Raw genomic sequence first — 12,967 nt, forward strand, 5'->3', positions numbered from 1 at the left:
CGAATAAAAATAAATACAAAAAGAGGGGTTTTGTATGATTGTGTATAGAGGAATATATTATGTTAAACAAAATAATATATATATATATATATATATATGTGTGTGTGTGTGTGTGTGTGTGTGTGTATGTATGTGTATATAGGTATCTATATATGTATATTTGTATGTATATATATGTGTGTGTATATATGTATATATATAAGTATGGATATATATGTATGTATATATGTATCTGAAATTCATCAATATCACACTCGTGCCGATGGCACGTAAAAGCACCCACTACACTCTCGGAATGGTTGGCGTTAGGAAGGGCATGCAGCTGTAGAAATTCTGCCAAATCAGATTGGAGCCTGGTGTAGCCACCTAGTTCACCAGTCCTCAGTCAAATCGTCCAACCCATGCTAGCATGGAAAGCAGACGTTAAACGATGATGATGATGATATGTACGATGATCTTCTCTCATTTTTCTGTCTACCAAAAACATTCTCCAGGCTTTAGTTGGCCCAGGAGTATTATAAGAAGACACCTGCCCTAGATGATGCACCGTGGAACTGAACCTGAAACTATGCAGTTGGGAAGCAAACTTCTTACCCACATACCCATGTCTGTACCTATAATTGTGTTAAAGTTTAATGACAAAATATTTAAAATCTATTGATTTCTTGGAGGTTTGTTGGTTAATCAATTTGGTGTCTTTTTCTTTTCTGTAGACATGGAATCGGTCAAGAGTCAAGAGAAAAAACCAGCCAAGAAACGTGTGAAGGCTCTTTGTGTTAAAATAAAAGAACAGGTAATACATGTGGAACCACTCCTAAATTACAAATTGCTACTGTGTAACTGAGTCAATGCATGCTTTAGGCTGCTATTATAGTTTAACCACAGGTCAGTCTAGATCCTGCAGAGGTATGGTCATAAATGACACCAGCCTGTTTTCTTATTCAAACACAGTGTATCTAGGACTACATTATATGATGTATCCTTCCTACCTTTAGTTGATCATCCTCAGGGCAAACCAATTATGAAAGATGTTTCAACTGTGAGCATCCTGTCTTCTATTCAAACACAGTATATCTAGAACTACATTATCTAGTTTATCCTTCCTTTCTTTATAACAATGTGGTATGATTTATAGAAATTTAGCTGCTATTTCCAACAGATTTAGTGATGTGTCTTGTTTATGGTTTAACACCTAAGTAATCGTAATAACTAATTGTGTTTGATATGTTGATATATATGTGTGTGTGTGTGTGTATACAGGGTGACCCAAAGGTCACTGAGAGGTTTTAATTTTTAATAACTCTCTTATTTTTACAAACAGGTGTATGAAATTTTAATTCGATATAGAGGAGATTAATCTGCATTAATCCTTTTTCATCATAACTCTGCATTATATATGAAAAATATCTTTTAAGTGGCGTCCATTTCCAGCTCCACACATCTGTGCCCTTTCCAAAATATGTTCCATGATAGCTGTATGTGTTTCAGGGTCCATTTCCCTGATTCCTCTAGTGATATTCTCCTTCAATTACTCCAGGGTTTCTGGTTTGTTGACATAAACCTTCCCCTTTGGGTACTCCAACAAGAAGAAGTCAGGGCTGGTCAAGTCTGGGGAATGCGATGATAGCGAGAGATGATTCTTTCTCCAAAACATTGCCTCAGTAACCGCTCTCTCTTTGTGGTATGAGCAGTTGCCTCATCTTGCTGGAACCACATATCAGGCCTGTTTTAAATGGGGTCAGTAAAATAAGTACCAGTTGAACACTGGGGTCTATGTAATTGACTGACCTACCCCCCTGGATTTTCTGGCCTTGTGCCAAAATTTATGTACAGGAAGAGGGGTGAGAATAGTGTGACTTGTCTCTGATTTAACGCATCAGCATTCATAATACTAATGAATTATTTTTGTTATTCTTTTAAACTTCAGATGGAGTTCTACTTCAGTAATTCGAATTTACACAAAGATCGTTTTTTCAAAAAACAAATTGATAAAGACAAAGATGGATGTAAGTTGAATTTTGTTTTTTCCATTTGAATTTTTCTGCTTTTTCCTCTCTCTTTGTTTCATTTTCATTTTAAACGTTATAAGCCTTACAGAGGAGATGACAATCTCTCTCTCTCTCTCTCTCTCTATATATATATATATATATATATCCCTCTCTCTCTTGGTCAACCTTAGGCTGTAGTAGAAGGCACTTGCCCAAAGTGCCATACAGTGAGACCGAACCCAAGATCACATAGTTGGGAAGCAAGTTTCTCAACCATGCAGTTACACCTGCACCTATGCTCCAAACAGCAAATTAGCAACAGAAAAGTTGTCTTGCTAAACCATTTAAAATTTTTAATTATTTTCCAAATTAATTGAAACATATAGACAGTCTATATTTTGAGAAATACATTTATAAAAAGAGTTAATAATCATTTGTAAATTAGACTAATTAATACCTTTATGATTAGAATTTTCCAGTTTGACATCAATCTAAGGAATTAACTCATGCTTTTATTTTTTCCTTTCTTTTTCAGATATTGATTTGTCTTTATTTTTAACATTTAATCGTATCAAGTCTCTTACTGAAGACCTGGCTGTCATGCGTAAAGCACTGTCAACTTCTTCTATGCTGCAGGTGAGACTTTTCGTCAGGTTTGTCACTTTATCCATTTTTACAATATATATTTGTATGTATACAGGGTGGACCAAAATTCGTCCACAAAATAAGTTCAATATGCTCACAACGGCACACATCAAAGTCATTGCACATGTTTGGGTCAGTAGCTACCTCCAGAAGTAGGTAGATTATAGTCCAGTCATTTCCAAGAGATGCTTTGTATAACGGCATCTGAGAATGCCGACCTGAAAACAGAACAGAAAAATTTTAATTTAAATCGTTTAAATAAATAAATTATGATGAATGTATGTGAAAATGAGTTGATAAAGGAAGTTCATTAGCTTACAGCTGTTTCTGCTGTAAGATGCAGTGAACTCATAATTGAGTGCCTAAGTAACACCTTATAGCTTCACACATGCACTCATGTATTCATCAACCTCATCCTTTTTTTCTATTCTCTCACTATTTGTCTCCAGTTAAGTGAAAACCAGAACAGCGTACGTCGTGTCACTCCATACACAGAGCCTAAAGATGTGGACGAGAGGACAGTTTATGTGGTGAGGCACAACATTCCCCTCTTATTCTTTCTTTTCATTTTTTTTTTACTTCTTTTCTTTTAGTTTTTTTCTTTAATCTCTTTTTTTTCTCTGCAATTGTCTTTTTGCTGCTATTTTTCAATAATCTAGGCTTCTCATATAATGTACCCTATCATTGTTTTCCCAAATGTACCCAATCATAAGGTTCCTAAATGTATCACAAGAGCACAAAGAAAGAGTGAACTCTGCAAGTCCAAAACCAACTCCTTTCCCTTCATTCGCAGCCGGACATGCCGTCACCCATCTTCTTCCATGTGATGTCCTCGATCATTGTTGACAACAACAGACAAACAATTGAATGTATCCTGTAACCAGATACTTAAATTTGACTTTATGAGGTGTATTTTGTTGAGTGTGTGTGTCTGTGCTCATGTATGTGTGTGTCAATTTGTTTACATTTGTGATCGTCTTAAAATCGCTGAACTACAAGCAGTGATAGTCATTTCCTTTGTCAATAAAGAGAACGCTTGCCCAAGGTGCCATATATTGGGGGTTGAACCTGAAACCATCTGGTTGCAATGTGAGTTTCTTAATCGCACAGCTGTACCTCCACAAATGGTAAAAAGAAGAAGGAAATTGTTCTATCAACTCTATTGTTTCCTTGTAAAATATAACAATACCTTAATTGTTAAATGTTGATTGCAATATTTTCAGGAACTGCTGCCAGCCAATGCTGACCATGATTGGCTGAAGAAAGTGTTTTCCTCCTGTGGGATGGTCACTTATGTTAGTCTTCCACGCTATAAGTCCACTGGAGATCTCAAACAGTTTGCATTTGTTGAATTTGAAACCATTAAAGGTGCACAAAGAGCTTGTAAAGTGAGTCTGTCTCTCTTTTATCTTCTTTCTTTGCTTCATTTTTTTCTTGTGTTCTTCATTGTTTTCTAAAAACCTTCCATCATTCTAAAGTCAGTGAAAAATAAGTACCAGTTAAATATTTGAGGATGGTTCAACTTTATTCAAATTTATTTACCTTGCGCAAAAACTAAGAAATCCTACTTCGATAAAGTAGTGGTTCTCAACCATTTTTTTGCCTATGGATCCCTTTGATTCCTGTTTTACTTGGGTCGACCCGCAGAGCCATTTGATGTTTATAAAATCCTATTATGTCTTTATAATTAAAGATTAGTAAGAATTCTATTTAAAAAATTGTTAAAATATTTTGTGTGTTGTAGAAGTGCTACCAATTTACTGCACATAAATTTTAATTACAATCTTATATGGATCCCAGTTGAGAACCACTGAAATAGCAGATTCCACGTGATCCATGCAAGTATAGAAAAGTGGACATGAAAACGACAATGATGATGATACACAACATAATATATTTGGCACTGCTTTCTTTCAGGTGGTTAATCAGATATTCAGTTTGTTACATGTGTTTGTGTATATGTATCTGCATATATATGTGTGTGTAAGTGTGTTGTTTGTTTTGTTAATACAGAAAAATGGATATAAAATAGGAAATATGTAGTTGCTTTTGTTGTCAATTTGTTGCAGGAATTAAATCAACCACCCATTGAAACTACCAATAAACCTGGAAAATTCCCCAAGAATAACAAAGCTTTGAACCAGCTGAAGAAGAAAGTTCAGACAGAAGGTAAGTAGATAGTTTCGATTCGGCTCTATATATAGCATCAGTGGCATCGTCAGTATCATTTTCATCATTGTCATCATCATAATCACAATCATTATTCTCATCATCATCATCAGTAGCAGCAACATTCTCCCTCTTCCTCCTCCTCAGTTTGACATTCCCTTTTCATCCTCGATTATATGCATCAGACAGTATTCAATGAGACAGATTTTCAAATATCCCTCAAATCACAACATGATATCTTAAACATGAGAAAAGGAGGAAAGGCTCTTTGTTCGCTGTAGTTCTAGATACACTTATTTTTCTGAAAACAAGATGGGTTGGTCTGGTTGGAATACTCTTAACCAAACATAGGCCTTCTCAAAATCGGCAGATCATCATCTGGAGCTAAATTAAATTACAAAAATTCAGTAGGTTGGTGTGTTGGGCAGTCATAAGCCACAATTAATATATTTCTTTTATTTGTTTCAGTTTTGGACTATACCATCCTGGGGTACTTCTTTCATTTCTTTCTCTTTATCTCTCTCTCTGTAAACCTCCATCTTTAGTACATGCTTCTTTCTACAACTCTCACTCTCTCTCACTCCCACCCCCGCCGCCAACAAGCCAATCTCTATGTGTGCTCTCACCTTGCAAGAAATAACAGCCAAATCTTGAAATCATAGCCTGTTTTAAGAGAAGACGAACACTTTAGTTAATGTAGCCCTGAATATGTACACCATGTGTGTAATGTTTGAATAATAATAATTAAAAAAATAGGATGGTCACAGCTGAAGTGTCTTTGATCCTAAGATTCTCCTCCTGCTCTATCTGAGCTCACTTGGGGGTTAAACAGCAGCAACAACTCTACAGTCTCTGCAAAATGAAACTGTAGAACAGATTGCTAAGACTGTTTGAGTTGGAGCAACATTGAAAAATGACTTATAATAATCCATGATGTGGAAGAGGAGAAGAAGGGATGATGATGATGAGAAGAAGTGGTGATGATGCTGGGTGATGAGTGGGTGCTATATATCAGGTATGCATGTGGTGGGAGCTACTCTACTGCACTTTATCATGTGTTCCTTTTCTTTGTTTTCTATAGATGGTATGGATTTAAGTGAGGAGAAACCAGAATGTGATCTCATCAGCAATGACAGTCCGAAGAACAAAGGTTGCAAACAGAAACGAAAACGCAACAGTAGCTCCGAAGCAAAGGAACCAAGCCGACCAATTAAACAGCGGAAGTTGGAACCTTTGTGTGGAGAAAACACTGATGAAACAAACATCAAGTTCGAAGGTCAAGCAGAAGAAGGTGCCAAATCAGAAGACGAGGATCGAGGTTCTGGTAGTTGGAAGAAGAAGAAAAAGAAGAAACGACATTGGTTGGAGAGTTTCAGCAAACTTTCTAATGATGTTTTTCCTGAGAAGTGTAAGCTCCAACGTCGGTCTAGCAGCAACTCAAAACTAAGTGATATCGAACCAGCTGATAGACTGGCTCAAAAATCAGAGACTGATTTAAAATCATCGAACAAACAGGAATCAGGTGAGACTGCGACACAGGAAAAGACTCCTCATGAAACTGAATCACGGTTGGAAAACTTATCTGCAGACGAAGGAATCGATTCTGCTGCTAAAGATACTAAAAGGTCTAAAAGGAAACGGAAAAAAGACAGCATGGATAGTACAACTGGTAGTGATCTGGAGAATGTGCCAAAGCGTATAAAATATGACAGAACTGAAGAAGCCCTGAACAACAATATGCAACTAGATCATTCTAAAGATTGTAATAAGAAACGGCGCAATAAGAATCGTAAACGATCCAAACCACTGCCACACTTGCGGGTCATCTCCAAGTGAGTTGTAGTTCCTTGCTTTTATTTCTTTCTTTTTTGTATCATGTATTTTTTGTCTTAAATGAATGGCCAATGAGTTTCTAGTGGAAATTCTTCAGAAACTCACAGTTATCTAAGTATCTCAGTTCTTGACTGAGTAGACCTACATTCAAAGGGGTTTCATCCATAGCCAACCTGTTTTTTTATCCAAGTATTGTGTTCTCTGGATTACATTATCCAATGGGTGTTTTTGTCTTTTAAAGACAGTAAAGTGTAACTTGAAGGTGATTTTTCTGCTATTCTTAGCAGGTCTAAAAATCATATAGAAACTCTCTTGTTGGCTCAGGCTGGCTGTATGTTGCCCTCATGGACTAACTGTCAACATTAGTATCTGGTCACCACAACTAGTGCCTCTATAAAGAAAAAAAAATCAAGCTCTGACTGGACCATGACTCCTGTAACTAAATAGGTACCATGTGGAAGTATGAGACATTTTGGCACAGCTGTTTTGGTGCTGCCTATTTGGCATGGCTGACTCCAGGCTTTTTAATGTTTCTCTCATTCTCCTTTCTATCACTATCTGTCTGTATGTATATATTTCTAAGTGCGTGTGTGTTTGCCTCTAGTCCCAGAAACTAGTTTCCAAAACAGGTTCAATGTCCAGTCAGCTGTGCCAAATTGACAGTGTCCAAACAGCCTCACTCACTTGTCTCATTCCGACCATGTAGAAGTATGGCTTAAGTAAATTTCAGGATCATGACAGAACTAACAAATAGTTTTCATGACCATGCAGCATTGAGTTCTAATACTACCATAGTTATAGCTTGGAGGCTCCCTCTCTTGAAGTCATCAGGTATGATGAGTAATCAGGATGCTAATGGGTTAAGAGTTGCTACTCAGAGTTTCAGCAATGTACTTATGTCATGCACTTATTGGTAGTTGAGTTAAGGTAACTTTGTTAACTCAGTTGATGTTATTGTTGTTCCATCTCAGGAAGGAATGGTTAAAGTACAAAAGTGAATACCTTGCCAGACAACGGTCCAATATGTCCAGGATGAAGCAGATGCTCATTGAGATGAACAAGAATCAAGGTATGTTACAACCATTATGAAACACTATTTTATTCAGTCATATTATATATGTCTATATTATTCCTTTATACACAACACACGCACTCACTGGACTTCTGCCTTCTGTGTTATCCAATGTCCATTTTCTCAAAACATTGACATGAAAAGAGCATCCAGTTCATACTGTAAAGTGGTTGGCATTCAGACAGGAATCCAATCATAATAACCAAACCACTAAACTGTCAACTGTCTAGTCTGCCTAGTTGTAAGTAGGCACCACAGTGTGATGTAGTTCACTGTATTGTGTCCATGACCAAGACACTGAAGACATTGAACTGTCAACAATCCAGTTTCTCTAGCTGTAGACTGGATTGTTAACTTAGTATTGTAAAACATGAATTAAAATGATAATTATATCTTAGAAATATATCTTAAAACCAGACTACTGAATTTTAGCACTATTGAAGTTTTCTATATTTTTTCTATTTCTTTCTTTTCTTTTTATATATATTTCCAGACTGTAAAATTCCTGAAAATTCTTCTGAAGACAAATACAAGTTTATTCCAAATGTGATTGTAAACATTAAGTCTGAGACAGTATTAAACGTGAAGGAATTAAAAGTATGTTTTTGGCAATTGCCATGTTTATTTGGTGGTGATACTTGTTCTTGTTGCTGCTGTTGCTACAACAGCATAAGGTCCCTGAATAAGGGTTGTTTAAGGTTGTTGAACAAAACACCCATGTTTCCAGGGGTGAATCACCCAAACTCCAAAACTTCCCCTCAACACATGGCTATGATGCTCCCCAACTACTTCTGCTTGTGATCAGAGATGCACATATCGTCAGCCACCAAGGGACATGCTCAACTGATTAAAGTAAAAAAACTGACAAGCAAATCTGTGGTATTGAGCAGAATATTTGCTGTAGCCCATATTATTATTATTATTATTATTATTATTATTATTATATCAGACACTTAGCTCATGTCTGACAGTGGGTACATGTTATTGACAAAACCCAACAAGGAACAAATGTACATCTAGTTTCTCACCACTGCAGCTGGTCAATTCTGCTACTGATATATTTTTTATGTTCTTAAACATTAGAGATATTATCTCTACAAATACCACAGTTAATTTGCTTTTTCAGAATGTATCTGCAATATGTATGATACTCTGATGGCTATTTTAATCTAATACAGCTTCTTTACACAACAAATTTATAACTGTGTGTGTGTGTGTTGACTGTATGACAAAAGCAAATGTGTTTAAGGTGATGTAACCTACAGTAAAACTTGTTTTAACAGGGAAAACTCACACCACTTGGTGACATTGCATACATAGATCTGAAAGAAGTTGATACGCAGGCCTTTGTGCGTTGTAAAAATGAAGCAAGTGCACAGAAAATATGCAACACCAAATTCGAGACATTAAGTGTTTCACTTCTTGAAGGTAAAGAAAAAAATAATTTATTTGTTGTGAATTCAAAATGGTTTTATTTGAAATTCTTAAACTGGTTCCACTGTTGTTTAGCCCCAGGTCCGTCCTGGCCAAAGAGGACCATACCGTGACCATCCTATCTTTTTTTATCTTAATATTGTCTATCTAGGACTATTATACACATATATGTATATACAAACACACACTCACACTCATACATGCACATCCATATATAAATAATATACACACACACAGTGATCAAAGACCACATCAGAATGTAAAAATAAAAAAGAATGGAAGAAAGCTTATCCTGCTGATTAAGCATGCCTTAAGGTCACTGACTCACAGACATGCTGCAGACTCTCTCTGTCTTTTCTACTTTCTCTGCTACAATAAACTCATCTTCTATCCATCTTTATTGTTCAGGTGAAGATGAGAAGTGCTACTGGGACAAACTCAAGGCAGACAGAGAGAGTAAGATCAACTCGAAACATCGTTTGAAGAAAAGAGGAACACTCAAGGTTTGTTTAAAACTTAGGAGCAGTTTTTATTTTCACCTTTTTTAAAAAACTTATTTAGATTGAACCTTGATATTTCTACATTGAAGTAAATATATTCATTTTTAGAAGATGCAAAATAAAAATAATTGTGTTGCTATTTCTGTTAAAATAGAAATATCTAAATTTCAATAGATATGACAATATGTGCATCATAATATCCTCTTTTACCATGCTTGTAGAGGATGGATGAAGTTTATTGAGGGAAATTTTCTGTGGTTAGATATCCTACCTCTTGCCAACCCTTATCTGTTCTTGAGCAGAATAGTTTCGATGGGTGTCACTGTCATACAAGCAGTGTCAATATTTCCAGTGGTGAGCTGATGGAATTGTTACCACGTCAAGCAAAATGCTTAGCAGTATTTCGTCTCTCCCCATGTTCTGAGTTCAAATCCTGCCAATGTCGACTTTGTCTTTCATCCTTTCAAGGTTGATAAAATAAATACCATTTGAGCACTGGGGTCATTGAATCGTCTTTCCCTTGATCTTGCTGTCCTTGTGCCAAAATTGGGAACAATATTACCTTGTTTGGAAATAGGTTTGGAAACAGGAAGAGCATCCAGCCATCGAAAAAAATCTGCCTTAATAATCTCCATCTGATCTATGTAAGCTTGGGAAAGTGGACATTAAAGCAGTGAGGATGAGGATGTTGATGATATATATATATATATATATATATATATATATATACTTGAAGAGGTCACCCATGACTTCTCTTTTGAAGAACAGTAGTTAGATGATAAATTAATTCATTGCTGTTATAACAGATTAAGGTAATGAGTCTTTGAGAAAGATCTGGTTGTTACATCAAGCCAATATTCCTGAACTAGAAGGCACATAATGTGCTTGAGTAAGGTACATCATTTCATGTCTGGTCCAATCTAAATAGCTGTGATGAGTATGTTTGATGTTCTGCAGGTTCAATGATAGGAAGGGCCACAAGAGTGTCTGTGTCCATTTGCAACTACACAGCCACCTAAAACAAGTACTGAAAGCATGGCACATGATGCCTAGTTGTACTTACTTGCAAGTGACAGCTATTATATATGGTGATAATTTTCATCGATCTGTTCTTGGTAGGTTGGATAGCTAGGATCTCCATCTAAGATCCATAATTTACTGCAAGTGCAATTATGTACATGATGGGATCCCAATCCCTTTCACAGATGCTGGCCACAAGTCTGTATTTTGTCAAAAGAATCTCCTAGATATGCCACACGTCTGAGCAATTGACTATATTGGGTTCTGCCTCATCTACCATTTCGGTATTTCTGCACTTAAGGGGTCATTCTTGATACCCATTACTTGAAGCAAGGTACTGTAGTGTGGCCATCAGTGTACACTACAAATTTATGGAAGTCATAAGTGAGGGCTGTGCTCCTGTTCATGTCTGAAAATGTACAGCTAACAAGTTTACAAAAGTATTACTCCTTATATAATACACCAAACATCACAGGAATTCTAAGTACCAGTTATATATTGAGGTTCATTCAGCTGAAAGTAGCTCCTTGTCTATTATCCATTTAGCACAATGGTTCTCAACTGGGGTTCATATAAGAATTCTGGGGATCCATGCAACAAAATAGTGATTTGGAAATCCATAATAGCACAAGAATATTTAAATATTGTTTTATGTTCAAACTGGCCTAATTCAGCCTCTCACACCTTCCTTACAATGTCATTCTAAAAATAAGCAATCACATCATTAAAATTTCAGAACTACAAGATAATGCGTGATTAATTCAAAATAATATTATTAAATAAGCATTACTTTTGACAATCTGAATGCTAAAGGGTTAAATATGACTACTAGACAGAGGAAATTTGTAGTTTTATGTAATGTCTTCTCTTTGTTTCAGCTACTTGACAAGATGGAGAAAATCAACACCCAAAACACCAAAATATATTTTGATGATTGAGTTGAATTTCTACAACTTTCTCTCCTGAAAAATCAATACAAATTCATTTTTGAAATAAATATTAAAAAAATTTAAGTACTTTTTTTTCTTTTTTCTCAGTTTGACTAACTTGATGCAAAATCTTAATTGGAAAATACAAATATGAAGGCACAAATGTGGCTTAGTGGTTAAAAAAGTTCACTTGGATAAAATAATGTTTAACCCTTTCACATTCAGATTATTATCAAATGTGAAGTTTTTTTTTTTTTAATTCATTGCTGTGAACTAATCAGGCATTATCTTGAGATTTAGATGATGTGATTATTTTTAGAATGACATTGTGGAGAAGGTGCAAGAGACCAGATTTGGCCAGCTTAAATGCTGGAAAGGGCTGAATGGAATGCATCCTAAATCTTTCAATTTTGCCCTTTTCTTTCTATGAAAACATTTTGTTATTCTATTCTTGCCTTTTGTTTCAGTTTTGAACATAAAGAATTTAGTAAAATAACTTTGTCATTAACAAGTTGATATTTGGAACATAAGTTACCAGGTTTAATTTAGACCACTTTAACCCTTTTGTTACCATATTTGTGGAAATACAATGCCTACGTTTCAATTTATTTTGAAAATAATGAAGAATTTAGTAAAATAACTTCATCACTATGAAGCTGGTGTTTGGAATGTATATTAAAAATTTTGATGGAAGGTTTTAATTCAAATTGCTTTAAAATGGAGATTTTGCATCAGAGAACAAGGGGTGGTCTCAAGTAGGTTGGTATCAAAAGAGTTAAAAACAGAATTATTAAGAGGTAGTGAGTAGTAGCAGCAGCAGCAGCATAAGATAGCAATATAAGAAAGCAAGTGACTTTTCAAATATTTTTTCTTTATTGATGATTGAAGAAATACATGTAAGTGTGGCTTCCTCATTCCTGGTCTCTGGTGACAGGCTTCAGTGATAGATAAGAAATAGAAGGAAGAACAGTCGAGAGTTCTTAAGACAATCACAGTTGGAATCCAAAGTCACTGTAGTGGAAATATTTAGCTTTATGGAGATGGGGTGGGGGTAGGGTGAGAAGAAAAAATAAATAACAGACTCACCCCCGTTACTATAGAAACAGACAAAATCCAACAGGTTTACAACAAAAATAAAGAAAAAAAGTATTTGGTGAAAAAATACCCACTCAGCCCAGATGACTAACCGTTTAAATACATTTGATCAATATGAACAAAGATAATCTTCCAGTTTTTGTTTGTCATTGTCCACTAGTTAGCAGTAGCATTACTAGGGGGAGGGGTCATAGCCTAAAAATAAATGCTGCTACTCCATGTTGTAAGTTAGACTGTGCAAAGTTAGCAAGAGACCAAAAGGCACAGGAAAAAAAAAAAAAA

General features: G+C 35.6%; 1 protein-coding gene across 1 annotated transcript in view; it reads left to right on the plus strand.

The window, feature by feature from the left end:
• The window catches only part of LOC106878474 (la-related protein 7), a 12,783-nt gene extending 1,109 nt beyond the window's left edge, over positions 1–11,674 (plus strand). The window contains exons 2-13 of the mRNA XM_014927691.1: positions 714–793; positions 1,928–2,006; positions 2,524–2,624; positions 3,083–3,163; positions 3,857–4,021; positions 4,703–4,802; positions 5,884–6,634; positions 7,607–7,704; positions 8,201–8,304; positions 8,991–9,135; positions 9,550–9,644; positions 11,540–11,674. Coding sequence (XP_014783177.1) covers positions 716–793; positions 1,928–2,006; positions 2,524–2,624; positions 3,083–3,163; positions 3,857–4,021; positions 4,703–4,802; positions 5,884–6,634; positions 7,607–7,704; positions 8,201–8,304; positions 8,991–9,135; positions 9,550–9,644; positions 11,540–11,599 — 1,857 coding nt within the window. The 5' untranslated portion in view covers positions 714–715 and the 3' untranslated portion in view covers positions 11,600–11,674. The remainder of the gene's footprint in view (positions 1–713; positions 794–1,927; positions 2,007–2,523; positions 2,625–3,082; positions 3,164–3,856; positions 4,022–4,702; positions 4,803–5,883; positions 6,635–7,606; positions 7,705–8,200; positions 8,305–8,990; positions 9,136–9,549; positions 9,645–11,539) is intronic.
• Positions 11,675–12,967: the final 1,293 nt, after the last annotated feature.

Source organism: Octopus bimaculoides, chromosome 17 (assembly GCF_001194135.2).
Source record: "Octopus bimaculoides isolate UCB-OBI-ISO-001 chromosome 17, ASM119413v2, whole genome shotgun sequence".
In the NCBI taxonomy this organism is placed as follows: domain Eukaryota; kingdom Metazoa; phylum Mollusca; class Cephalopoda; order Octopoda; family Octopodidae; genus Octopus; species Octopus bimaculoides.